The 14,070-nt window shown below is 40.9% G+C and overlaps 1 protein-coding gene across 1 annotated transcript in view; it reads right to left on the reverse strand.

Annotated features, from left to right (window-relative positions):
* Window positions 1-14,070, reverse strand: part of SDK1 (sidekick cell adhesion molecule 1) — a 744,542-nt gene that overhangs the window by 430,787 nt on the left and 299,685 nt on the right. Inside the window, exons 3-4 of the mRNA XM_055561902.1 lie at window positions 5,980-6,086; window positions 3,694-3,841 (exon numbers count right to left, since the gene is read on the reverse strand). Of these exons, the coding sequence (XP_055417877.1) occupies window positions 3,694-3,841; window positions 5,980-6,086 (255 nt within the window). The remainder of the gene's footprint in view (window positions 1-3,693; window positions 3,842-5,979; window positions 6,087-14,070) is intronic.

A 14,070-nucleotide genomic window follows, 5' to 3' on the forward strand; every position in this document is an offset into this window, starting at 1 on the left:
CCACGTTTTGGTGAGGATGTTTATACTACTACAGGAATTTCCTTCACATTCCTCATTCGTTCCGTTTTTCCAGTATTGAATCTCTGCTCTGCACAGCACCAGGCCAAGCAGGGCGATAAACACAAAAACATCTTAGATGGTCAGGACCCAGGGGAGGTGAAAACCCCTTGAGGAGACAACATCTACAGAAACAGGGCAGGGTCATGACTCTCACTAGCTAACGTCTCCAGGGGAGATGTTGAAAGAAAGTGGCCACGTCTGCCACATGCCGGTCACAGGGACAGACCCTCAGCTTAACTGCTCCAGACCCAAGACACTTGCCTCCAGGTGAGACCCCTACCTTCCCACCATATCAGTCCCCTGTGGAGCCCTCTGCCTTCAGTCCCTTTGCCATGTTACTGCCCATACGCCACAGTTTCACGAACTGGGACCTGCATCCCCTTGGGAGGCCCTGCTCCCTGCTCCTCGGGCCTCAGGGGGGCCCTGGCTGCCACCCCGTCTGCTTCAGTTGGCCAGGCTCTGCAGTTCTCTAAACACTCCAACACATTTCCTTGGTGCTTAGCCAGAGGCATCCTCTGTGACTTGCAGCCAAGAGCATCTGAACTGATGCGATGGAACTCTCTGGGCTTTGTTCCCCGGCATGTATGGTCCATATGCACTGTAAAGCCTAGAAGTAACAATACAGCAACCACCCCCAAGGTTAACCAAGCTTCCTTTGCTAACCTTGAATGTGGTATACACAACTGTCCAATGACAGGATCCCCTTGGCCATCCAAGGGGATGTCACTCTTAACAAAACAATCCAAAACAAATGTCTACACCTTAATTAGAAGGGCGTGTTTGCCTTCTCTTTGTCAAGAATTTCTGAAGACAGGGACCAACAGACCCAACACAGAGAGCACAAACAGCACACACGCAGACATGCTCACCGGCGCGGGCGTGTGATCGTGTGAGCCTGTGGCTCAGGGCAAACCCAGGCTAACCTACGGTATTTCAACTTGAAAGCTGCTGTTCTAAAACAGGAGGAAAATGATGAAAGCAGTAAAAGGAAAAAATAAATCAAAAGCACGAAGAAGGTTTGGCAAAATAAAGTGAAAAGAAGAATTGGCCTGATGCAGAAGAGAGCTTGAGATGTAGAGTCAGCAGACCTGGGTTAGAGTCCCGGCTCTGCCATTTGTCAGCTATGCGCCCTTGGGTGGGTCATTTAACAACTCCAGTCTTCAGTTCTGATAGCTAATTATACCTGCCTCAGTAGGCGACTCTGAGGATTAGAGAAGATATGTTTAAAGTGTACTCAATAATAGCTGCTGTTAATATTATTAATAGACTATTCAACTAATTTTTCAAGTTGAAAAACATTAGACTCACCTTTTCCCTTGAAAATGAAAAAAAAAAAGTCATTTAATTTTAAGCCTAAAGCTCACATTTCTAAGGTTATGAGATAATGTTAAAACGTGGCGGGGAAGGGGTGGCAAGGTGAGGAGGCTCCTTCTCTTGACGGTGGTCCATCTCTCCCGTGTGTTAGGGTGCTGACCCCAGGAATCAGGGTAAAAGCCGATGGAGAGGTCTGAGCTGTCTCAATAGGTGTGAAACACCTTGGGCCAAACGTTTCATTTTTAAATGATGCCTCTCATGGTCCAGAACAGATCTAATGCCATCTGAGTTTTGTCTGCCAACCATCTGGGCAGAGGCAATGCGTAAGTGCTCTTCCACCTGAGGTCTGAGCTGGACTTTATTAGAAGTGTAAAGTAATACATCTGTGAATGATGCATAAACTTGTGGAGATAACTACGCAAGTACTGATTTATGATATCTTGCACAGCAGGTACTTAATAAATATGGGGGTGATGATGAGGTGGAAAATACGAAACTAAAAGGCCTTGAGAAAGTGTAAATATCCATAATCAGCCTCATCTCATCTCTTTAAAAAAAAAAAGAAGCCATCAGGCATATAACTCTACTGAGACTGGAGATTTATCAGTCACTTCACGGTGGTTAGCAGACTGTCTGCTATGACACTAAGTTAAAGCCCTATGAGTATCTTTTGTGTTATTGGCTCACCAGGAATTAAGCAGTCTTCAGCAAGAAATCACAAGTTAAAAAAAAACAAAACAAAAAAAACAAGCTTACAAAATTACGAGTTGTTATTTCTTTCTGCATCCTTTTGTACTTGAATAAATGTTGTCTCAGGAACACAGCTAGACAATGGATTAACAAATGAATTACTTTGTAGTTATTTGCTACTGACTGAAAATAATCCTCCACCACAGACACTAATTAGAAGCTCCAGTGTTTGAGAGGAAGCCTAAGTCAACCCATCCCCCCTTCCGAGGACTGACTCTTTCCACCCGTGCCCAGCCACACTGTGCTCAACACAAGGACCTTCCAGAACACTGCACAGGAATCTATCTCAGCTGCCTTATTCTCAGACCCACCACCCTCTAAGAAAATGAGAAATTGATCCCTTATCTCTGTTTCACGCCAATTCCAGAAGCATTTGTTATAATTGGAATCAATATAAAGGTGGATACCTAAGCAAGTTTCAATAAAATACAGAAAAAGGACACGTTATCCCATTTCCCAAGGTAATTTATATTTTTACTAGAATTTTAAATCATGGCTTTTACATATTTCAGTATCTTTCCTGTTTTCAATAACCAGGATAGAAACATTTGCTAAAAAAAAAAAGAAACATTTGCTAAATAAGCTTAAGAATTATGCAGGCACAAACAGAGCTCTGATGCCCAGGCCGAAGAGTGGGGATTCTGGGCTTAAAGACAGGACCGAGTGGATGGTCAAGTGGCGAGAAAGCATATTTGAAAAACCATTCAGCAAATTCTCTTACACATAACCTTTCTGGGAAAAAAATAAAAGCATTTTCTTCTCACAGTTTTTGTGTTTTTTTTCTGAGTGCAACCATCTGATGGCATAAATATTTGACATTTAGCCCAAGATTATAGCATTTCATGATCCTTTCAGAAATGTCCATCCTCAAAACCTTTATATTCAGTATATTATCTTTAAATTACATTGCAAAATGCCCACTTATGAAATATATCCAAAATGTTCTTTTTAATCACTTAAAGCTTCCAAATGCAGAAACTATCTTGCATTAGATAAATATCTTAAATGGGAGATAGGCAAGAACACCTTGAAATAATGCTTATCTAATCACAAAGCAACTGCTCTGCAATAGATGGGTGAACCACTAATTAGACAAAGGGAAATAAAACTGTCATGGTAGGATAAAAGGATAAAGAGAAATAAGCAGTAATTACTGTTTTATCGTCAGAGAAAGTAGTATCAAATGTGGCTCAGTAAAAAGAGGGAAAACCCTACAGCTCTGTAAGTAAATACGAGAACTCATTAAATTAGTACTTGGAGCTCAGCACAACTCAGGATGACAATGACATCTCAAAAAAGTGCATTCAGAAAAGGAAAAAAACATAAAGAGTGAGTGAGGGCGCTTTAGTTAGGGCATGTGGTATACTGAAGAATAACATTACATGACGCTTTTCTTAAACCTCTTAAAAATGTCCAAGCCAGTCTTAAAATAGCTCTTGATTAAGGCTCGAGGTAGGTCTGCGAGATCAGGTTACTCTTTCTGAAGCTTAATTGGTACACTTAATATGTACAGTGGTACCGACCGGTGTCATGAGACGTGTTTCGAACTGCAGGTTTGGAATAACTTACATCCTGCTGCTGGGGATAATCTTGTGCCCGTCTCGGAACCACGTCACCTGCGGCCGGGGGCAGCTGCTGATGGGCGGCAAGCTGAGGACGGCTGCGCGGCCTTCCGAGACCACTCGTCTCTCGGCTGCATCCGTGAAATCTCCCATATCTGTAGAGGAAAATCAGACTTCTAAGTTCCAGAAGGCTCTTTCTGAGGGGGAGGGAAGTCAAAGATGGACACTGTTTTATGGCAAAGTCGCCGACGTCGCCCTCATGGAGCAGTGAGACCACAGAGGACCGTTCCTGCCAATGAGTGCAGGCTGGGGGCGGGGAGAAGCGAGGGCAGGAGCCGCGAGCCTCCAGAGGGCCCACAGGACGCGCGCGTCAGCAGAGCTCCGTGGTCTTTGTGTTGCTTCTGCAACAGGACAAGGACACGTGTGCCACCGATTTTAATACTGACGTCTTTGTGGGAAAGCATCCTCCTGCTGCATGAAGCATTTGCCCAGAAGCGCTAAGAAAATGCCTTCGGATACCGCCCAGACCTCTGTCACCGGTTCTGCCCAGGTAGCCCTGTTCAGCTTCGCCGCTGTTTCTGGGGTGTCTGCTTCCTGAAACAATCTTCCGGGAGAAGTGTTTTTTTAACCATTAGTTCACTTTTGGAGGGTTCTCTAAACCCCATGCTACTGACTTCATTTGGGGCAGGTAGGTTTTGTTCCAGTCTCTGTGCTACTTACTGGTTTAGAGCATTTAAAAAATAGGATCACAGGAAAAAACCCAGACATTACAATGTGGGTATATGTGGCCAATTTTAAAATTAGTACCATCTGAAAGGTTTGAAAAATTTTCATATTATGAGTAGCTACAGATATATGTATATACACATGGATATGGAATTCATATATATTTGGAACAGTCTATAAAAGATCTCTATTATCAATGAATTTGTGATTCAAAAGAAAGTATTTAGTATGTTGCAAACAGTATTTAATAGTCTAGGAAACAGATGAAACAATGAAACGGATTAGGATATTCACAGTTAAAGTGAAATTTGTTATCAAAGAGAGAGAGAAATTCGAGATAAGAAAGTCTAGCCCTAGAGATAAAGGATAGCAAGAAAAAAGCCCAAAATTAAATTTTATAAACTAGTACTTAATATATTATAATAAATTCTAAGCTTATTCAAATATATTTTGAGTACTGACCTTAATTTTTTATTTATGAATTGTTTTCAATTATTCAATTGAATAAAAGTTCTGAATTATTCTGCAGACAGGTTTAGTTGAGTGGCTTCACCACCACAATTCAGAAAAATGAAGCCTTCCTAGTAATTAAAACTAAACACGTATAGCATCAGCACCGTACACAGTCACTAGTAATTACAGGGGAAAAGTAGAATAACTAGAAATTATTTTATTTTATACAGTAACACTGAAAACTGCAAGCCTTAACTGGGGTCAAAATGACAAGTGAGAAAATACCTTCATCATTGGTTGACATGACCCAATTTAGGAGCTCTTTAGAATTCTCTAAAATCTACTATGATGCATTAATATGCAATTTAAAATGACAACACTTTTTGCTTTCTTTTAAATAAAGAGACATTTTGGTCATAAATTCAGAATATAATAAAGCCTACCGGCCACTTTACATGGACCCACCCGTCACAGATTTTGGACTAAAGTATTAATACTAAATATTAATACTGAAGTATTAAATGCTTTGAATTGGCCAACTCCCCTCTCCACCATTCTGCTAAACACTACACCAAAATTCCAGTCCCTGCCTTCTGATATCCCCTCTGGTTACTTTTAAAAGTTTCATTCTCCAAAATGGTCTGCCCAGCAGAGAATTATTAACTCACTCCACAATTGAGACATGCTATCCATGGACTTGGGCAGTTGAAGGATTTCTAAACAAATCATCATTGGAGAGAACTGGTTATGAACAGACAAAATTTTATCTGAGTTTAACTTTTTTATTTTAAAAACATTTGAATCTAAATATAACAAAAGCTGAGAGCAGCTAATTCATAAAGCAGAAGGCATCTTGCTCATTTTTCCTATCCTCCACAGGGCCTTATCTCCTGAATTGAAAGAAGTGGCATTCACCTCACCAGCCCCACCATCATCGTCGGACCAGCTGCATTCGGTATTTACTTATCTCTCAACCAATTTTAGCAATTATCCTCTTCCAAATAGAACCCGAGATAGAAACTCAATTCCCACCATGGTCAAAGGTGATTTTGATTAGCGTGCCCACAGACACTGTTTTGTTTAACATTTGTAGATGTTTTCACTGTGCACATACATGCGACTTGAACTTCCGATCTTCTTTGCAAGAGTGCTCCCATTCTGTTCCGAACAATGCAGCGGTAAAACCCGGCATCCAGCCTTTGCAAAGATGGAATAACGTACCTGCCAAACAGCAAAAAGCAGTGTTAATGGTTGTATAACTACACAGCCAGCCTTGGCATCCAATCTAGTATATTTTGGTATCTAGCAGCAAAAATATTTTAATTTTGGTAAACTAATATCTATGCACCCCTTTGCTGACCAACATGCTCACTGCAACCGCAGTTTATCTGTGAGGTTATGTAATGGCTGTTTGTCTCTCCAACTAGGCTGTGACTACCCCATACCCCATGGGCCCGTCTTGTTCACCATGGTACCCCGTGCCATCATGTAGACACATCACTCAAAATGGCCTCAATGAAAGATAACTGTTAAAAAGCTGAAAAGCATTCCACTTAAACTAGGCCTTTTGATTTTTTTTTTATAATTCCCTTTCTTAGAATTTCTAAAAATTCTTTCTAGAACTGCAACAGTTATGTGCTCCTGCATCAAAGTTCAGACAACGTGGGATGAGACACAGGCCTCATTCAGGCGAAGCGAGAGGGACACCAGGACACAGCTCTGCTCCCCGCAAAGAGCAGAGCCTTTGAGCAACATTCACTCCACACACCTGCCTTTCTTCTACACATATGGCCTGATATTAACTTTAAAATCTTTCCTGATTGACTAAAAGGTTATTTTATTTGTATTTTCCATTCCTATGATTATAAATAACCATTCCTCAAATCAAATGCCTTTCTAAAAAGGTCAGTAAATATTACAGGGGGGGGGGAAAGGTAGTTAGAAGATATGGTCTCCATAAAAGCCCTGTTTTTTTTATAATTCAGGGATTTTTTTTTTTTTTTTTTTTTTGCTAGGAGGATAATTGCTTTACAATATTATGTTGGTTTCTGCCATACATCAACATGAGTTAGCCATAGGTATACACATGTCCCCTCCCTTTTGCACCCCCCTCCGTCCTCCCCTCCCCTCCCATCCTGCCCTTCTAGGTGGTCTCCGAGCACTGGCTTTGAGCTCCCTGTAAGCATGTCCACTGCCTTTTGAGCCTCCCTTCCTCCTCCCCTCCCCTCCCCTCCCCTCCCATCCCTCGGAGCACTGGCTTTGAGCCCCCTGTAACCCAAGATGTTTTTAATTCCATAAACAAGCAGGAGACACAAGGGGGACCACTTGAGGTGAGCAGCTCCAGAGCTCAAACCTCTCATGCTACCTAGGAGAGCACATTTAATAGGTTTCTAAGCTATGTTCAAGAATCAAGACTTGAGTTCTGGATACTTATTACACATGGAAGGGTGCTATCCTAAGAAGGAAAAAGAGAGCCTGAACCCAGTCAAATAGGCGCCTACTTTCCCAAAAAAAGAAGACACCATGATGCTATCCTTTTCTAACAAATGCTCTGCTAATAGATACCTAGTTATCTAGTAACAGGTATCGTCAACTTAAAAATACTTCCTCTTACAAAGTATAATCAGAGAAATGTAAAAAAAAAAAATAATTATCAGGTAAAAGGCACCAAGTAACATGTGCTCTATTTGCTCAGTTCCTACACATACCTTGAAATCACTTATATTCAACTAATTGCTCATCTTTTTACTCAAGTATGTCCAATTAGTCACCCAGAAAAAGGAACTGATAGGCATAATTTTTAAGTGAATAAAATGTTTGGACAATACAGGTAATTCAGTATTAAGCAAATATTAATCAAAGTGTGTTTGCCCCCTGATAACCATCATGAGATCTTATGGCAAGATTAATAAAATATTTTATGAAAAAATACTGCTGAGCCTTAGTCTTCAAAATTTTATTCTATACTGAAGAATGGTTCTTCTCAAACAGAAAATTAATTAGTGAAGACAATCAGAACAATACCAAACTGAACACAAAGAGTCAATGCCATTTATTTAAATTACAAATCAAGACTAGAAGAATGAGCACTTTTGATTATTATATACTGTGATTATAATAAGGAGGAGTTTTGAGATTAGGTTAAAACAAAATCAAGAAAAGTTTTTGGAAAAGAAATAACAGAAGTTACTGGAGTACATATTTGAAAAAATACAAGAACAGTTTCATGATTGCAACTTAACCACATTTATATGATTGTTATTAATATTTTGTATTTTTGGAATACCCTGAATAGCTTTTATATTCTTACTAATTTCTATAGTAATCCTATGTACTAATACACAAAAACAGCACTGCTTTCAAACAGGGAGAAGCAGACACAAAACTGAATATTAGGCATATGCTGCTTTGTACTGTCTCTTAGTCTAATGTCTCACCAGGGAAAAGAAATATACAAAAAAGTTGCAAAGTATTCCACCTAATACAGGAATTCCTACACAAATTATGTTCATCCAACAGATGGGAATATTCAGCGCAAGCCTATTGTTTACAAACATACACTTTTAAGCAAAGAAAGTTCCCTGACTCTTTGTAAGAAAGCGTGATAAAATCTTAGCACCATATGCCACTAAAATATAGAAAATGCTTGCTCCCATTTCAAAAAAGCACAGCAGGGAACATTTGTATTCACTGTTTCACGGCAGAACCTACCAGACCAACAGAACCTTTTCCAGGGCCAGTTCATTATCAGGAGGAGCAAATTAAAGAAAATCGAACACAAAATCACAACAAACCCATGGGTTTAAATGTTCTTTCTGGTACGTAGAATACCTCAGCTCTGAACTGCCATTCGAAATGGGCAACAGCGACAACCTAGACTTCCTCTAGGAAGCAGTTCTAGGTCCAGTTCAGTCCTAACGATTGCTCGACCAGCCCTACCTGGAAAGGATGGCTGACACGGTCTGCCCAGGGTCTGCACCGTGTTCCTGTGTTTGGAGAATCCTTTGCTCTGAGTCCTGGTAGAGGCAAACCCTTCCATTAACAGGGCACAGGAATGAGATCGTGCATGGTCCCTGAACACACACAGTCTGGACATTTAGATCTGGGACTGGTGACACAGGAGCAGGGCTAAAAGAGCATCTATCCAATAGCACAGCAGCAGGGCCCAAAGGAGCCCTGGGTCAGGGGAGTGGGGCAGGTGTCCAGTGCCAATCAGGGTGAAACCAGGGTCCAGCAGTACCAGCAGCAGCAGGACCCGATGGGGCTGGCTATGGGGGTGATTTGGCTCTGGTGGGCCCACTTCCCTCTGTTCTTGCCTAGTGTCAAGCCAGCCCTGAGACTGTGACAGCAACCCAATGACCAGGTAAAAACTTCCTGTATTTCAGAGAGGGTTTGATTGGCTTGTCCTGGAACTCCCCAGAATGTAGCTGACATAATTTTGGTTGAAAAAACATCTTAAGTTACTAGGTACTCATAATGGTCACAGAAAAACCTCAATAATGCCTCACTGAATAATCTCTTTTTAAAAAATCATGGCTTCCTGGCTAACCACTAAGAATCATTAAGTGGTAAATAGTGCCCAAGAAACTGAGACTAATTAACATATAATGAGGAGTATCCCTAACAAGAGCCACTCAAATTTTAGAAAGTATCTGACAAAATACTGTCTGTTTCAGCACAGTTGCTGCTGAACAGTTATTCCCAACAAGAGTTAGATGCTCTAAGCACACAGGTCTACAGAAACCTATCAAGTTCAGAATAACAAAATTACATCCTCCTTGTAGAAAAGAAAAGCCATACTTCTCCCTCTAATGGCAAGGGACGTAACTCAATCCACAAGAACGATTTTTCATACCCATTTAAATTAGATATGTTTTTATTTTTCTTTTTGGGGGGCCTACATTCATTTTATGCCACCACAGACAAGACTATTCCCCACAACTTTAGTTTTTTCACACTGGTATGGAAATATCTATTTTCCATGAAAATAAAGAACCAAGTTCTATAATAAACTTTCCTATTTGGGCCCAAAGTCTAGCCTTATTTTTTTTAATATTTATTTTTATTTATTTGGTTGCTTTGGGTCTTCATTGCATCAGTGGGATCCTTAGTTGAGGCATGAGAACTTCCAGTTGCACCATGTGGGGTCTAGTTCTCTGACCAGGCTTTGAACCTGGGCCCCCTGCACTGGGAGTGCAAAGTCTTAGCCACTAGACCACCAGGGAAGTCCTTCATTCTTTAAAGTGTTAAGAAAAAAAAAAAAATACAAAACTAAGCTGTTTATATCCTTCTTGGAACTAACTCAATTCTATTTTTGGAAACAAGATGACAAATAATTGTATTTTCAATTTCATTTTTTAAAATTTCTTATTTGAAACTTTAAAACACAGCAACAGTCAAAAGTGGAATGAGTCTATAGTTGATTTTTTCCTCAAGTAAATAGTGAAATGAAAAATCCAGACTGAAATTTGTTAAGAAAGAGATGGACCCAGAATTTTGAAGCATTGTCCAGCTCACTAATATGTCCTACACATTAAGGGTTACATTTTGAATTCCTTTCAAGAGTTAATCGGTATGAAGTTAAAGTAAACAGTATAATAAAGATGGAAGTTAGTCAACGGGACCATTATATCCTCAAAAGTTCTCTAATCTGAATTTTATTTACTTAAAAACTTGTATTAAGTTGAAAGAGGCAACAAACAGGTCCCTTCTGGGATTGGGCTAGGAAGCACCTATGTGTCTGTTGTACTGTTTGAGAACATAAATCTGGGGACTACAAGCACTCCAGAGAACAAGTGGATGCTGAGTATCCACAGACCAGTAACTACATGTGAACTGTGTATTCACGTATAAAAACCAATTCAAGATTTCAAGAGTTAACACTGAAAAGTTTCAAAATATCTTCTTCTGGGATTGTGGTTTTTGTGATTTTCTCTAATGGGAACATTGTTTTGGGATCACTCATTCTTCATCCATTCCTAGCTTCAGTCATCAAACAAGGGACAGAAAAACAGAAATTCACATTCTGGGAAATACAGACACATGTCTGAAAATATTGTCAGATATGTGATTAGGAGAAAACACCTCTCAAATGAGGAAGAACAGAGCCTCAGAAATCTTTGTGAAAGACCTTGGGTTTTTTTAGAGCTAAATATCCTTTATTCCATCTGTTTACTTAATTCTTTATTTTGCCAGGTACTCCAGAGACATTAAAAAATCTAAGACCGTTATATGAAGGGCTAAAATATGAGGAGAAATGTCAGTTCCTACACAGTCAAATTGATCCACACCAAACACAATGGAAAGAGAACCTAGGCTATTAAGTGTTATAATATTAGCATAAGTGAATTAGAAACAAATTAAAAAGCTTTCACTTGTCTTGTTGGAAGCATTTGTCGACAATTATGTACACACTTGTTTGGTCATTCTGGTTAAAGTTCTTAGATTTGACAATGATGATTAGATAAACGAGGCAAACGGGATTAATTGTCTAAATCCAAATCATCTCCAATAAGAACTTTTAAAAGTTCAATGATAATTTTGCTTCAGAAATTCTCTGGAAAGAATCATATCTGCTATGACCACACGGAGTTGAAAAGATAGTCAATTAAAATCAGAAATACATATAAACAATACACAACTGGGTAGGAGGAATATAAGCCTTGTGATGCACAATTAATAATAGAGATCAAGATCAAACAAGACAGCACAGACTCACACCACGAAAGCCTAGGAACCCAGCATGGGACACTCTACTAGGAATGAGATGAGAATAGTCTGCCTACTTTTCCCTGCCAGAGTTTATCTTCCCCTTCCTTATAAACAAATTGACAAAAGGACCTGATGCCTTAGGAATGAGAATTTCATTTATTAATTCCAGGGCTTTAAATATAGCTTTGTAATATAGAAGAAAGGCCAAAATTAGGCTGAAAGCTTTACACCTAGTGCCCAGCCATTCACATCTTGGGCTCCAGGAAATAAGAAAGCTACCCCAAGCGTTAAGAGTTTCGGATTATAAGGGGTTCTGTTTACTTTAGTCAGAGTGGGCAAGACTAGTTCATTCATCTGAACCAAACCACAACCCACTGTAGTTGTTGTGAGCTGGGCAGCTCACACAGGACAGTGAACCAGGAGGAATGACCAGAAACAAGGTTGGGAAGCTGAACAACCTGGGGACTCGGCCCTCTGTGGGAAAATGCGGGGGGTGGGGGGGGGGTGACCCTCAGTTTGGCTGGTTGGTGACAAAACCAACTGGTTATGTTTCACTTAAGAAAACGGACGATGAGTAGGGGACCCAGCAGATTAAAAACAAAAGACTCTGTTAGCCTTTGCCCTGCTTAGATTTGCACTCCAAGGCCAAATTTGCCTGTTACTCCAGGTAGCTCTTGACTTCCTACTTTTGCATTCCAGTCCTCTGTAATGAAAAGGACATATTTTTTTGGTGTTAGTTCTAGAAGGTCTTGTAGGTCTTCATAGAACCATTCAACTTCAGCTTCTATAGCATTACTGCTCGGGGCATAGACTTGGATTACTGTGATATTGAATGGTTTGCCTTGGAAACAAACAGAGATCATTCTGTTGTTTTTGAGATTGCATCCAAGTACTGCATTTCGGACTCTTTTGTTGACTATGATGGCTACTCCATTTCTTCTAAGGGATTCCTGCCCACAGTAGTAGATACAACAGTCATCTGAGTTAAATTCACCCATTCCAGTCAATCTTAGTTCGCTGATTCCTAAAATGCTGATGTTCACTCTTAACCATCTCCTATTTGACCACTTCCAATTTGCCTTGATTCATGGACCTAACCGTCTAGGTTCCTATGCAGTATTGCTCTTTACAGCATCGGACTTTACTTCCATCACCTGTCACATCCACAACTGGGTGTTGTTTTTTGCTTTGGCTCCCTCTTCATTCCTCTGGAGTTATTTCTCCACTGATCTCCAGTAGCATATTGGGCACCTACCAACCGGGGGAGTTCATCTTTCAATGTCCTATCTTTTTGCTTTTTCATACTATTCACGGGGTTCTCAAGGCAAGAATACTGAAGTGGTTTGCCATTCCCTTCTCCAGTGGACCATGTTTTGTCAGAACTCTACACCATGACCCGTCTATCTTAGGTGGCCCTACACAGCATGGCTCATAGTTTCATTGAGTTAGACAAGGCTGTGGTCCATGTGACCAGTTTGGTTAGTTTGCTGTGATTGTGGTTTTCATTCTGTTGGCCCTTTGATGGAGAAGGACAAGAGGCCTATGGAAGCTTCCTGATAGGAGAGACTGACTGAGAGGGAAACTGGGTCTTGTTCTGATGGGCGAGGCCATGCTCAGTAAATCTTTAATCCAATTTTCTATTGATGGGTGGGGCTGTGTTCCCTCCCTGTTGTTTGACCTGAGGCCAAACTATGGTGGAGGTAAGAAAGATAATGGAGACTGCCTTCAAAAGGTCCCATGCACGACTGCTGCACTCAGTGCCCTGACCCTGCAGCAGGCCACTGCTGACCCACAGCTCCACCGGAGACTCCTGGACACTCATAGGCAAGTCAGGGTCAGTCTGTTGTGGGGTTACTGCTCCTTTCTCCTGTGTCCTGGTGCAATACAATGTTTTGTTTCTGCCTTCGAAGAGTCTGTTTCCGCAGTCCTCTATACGGTCAGCAAAAACAAGACCAGGAGCTGACTGTGGCTCAGATCATGAACTCCTTAATGACAAATTCAGACTTATATTAAAGAAAGTAGGGAAAACCACTAGCCCATTCAGATCAGATCAGATCAGTCGCTCAGTCGTGTCCGACTCTTTGTGACCCCATGAATCGCAGCACGCCAGGCCTCCTTGTCCATCACCAACTCCCGGAGTTGACTCAGACTCATGTCCATCGAGTCAGTGATGCCATCCAGCCATCTCATCCTCTGTCTTCCCCTTCTCCTCTTGCCCCCAATCCCTCCCAGCATCAGGGTCTTTTACAACGAGTCAACTCTTTGCATCAGGTGGCCAAAGTACTGGAGTTTCAGCTTTAGCATCATTCCTTCCAAAGAAATCCCAGGGCTGATCTCCTTTAAAATGGACTGGTTGGATGTCCTTGCAGTCCAAGGGACTCTCAAGAGTCTTCTCCAACACCACAGTTCAAAAGCATCAATTCTTCGGCACTCAGCCTTCTTCACAGTCCAACTCTCACATCCATACATGACCACAGGAAAAACCATAGCCTTG

Source organism: Bubalus kerabau, chromosome 23 (assembly GCF_029407905.1).
Source record: "Bubalus kerabau isolate K-KA32 ecotype Philippines breed swamp buffalo chromosome 23, PCC_UOA_SB_1v2, whole genome shotgun sequence".
Taxonomy (NCBI): domain Eukaryota; kingdom Metazoa; phylum Chordata; class Mammalia; order Artiodactyla; family Bovidae; genus Bubalus; species Bubalus kerabau.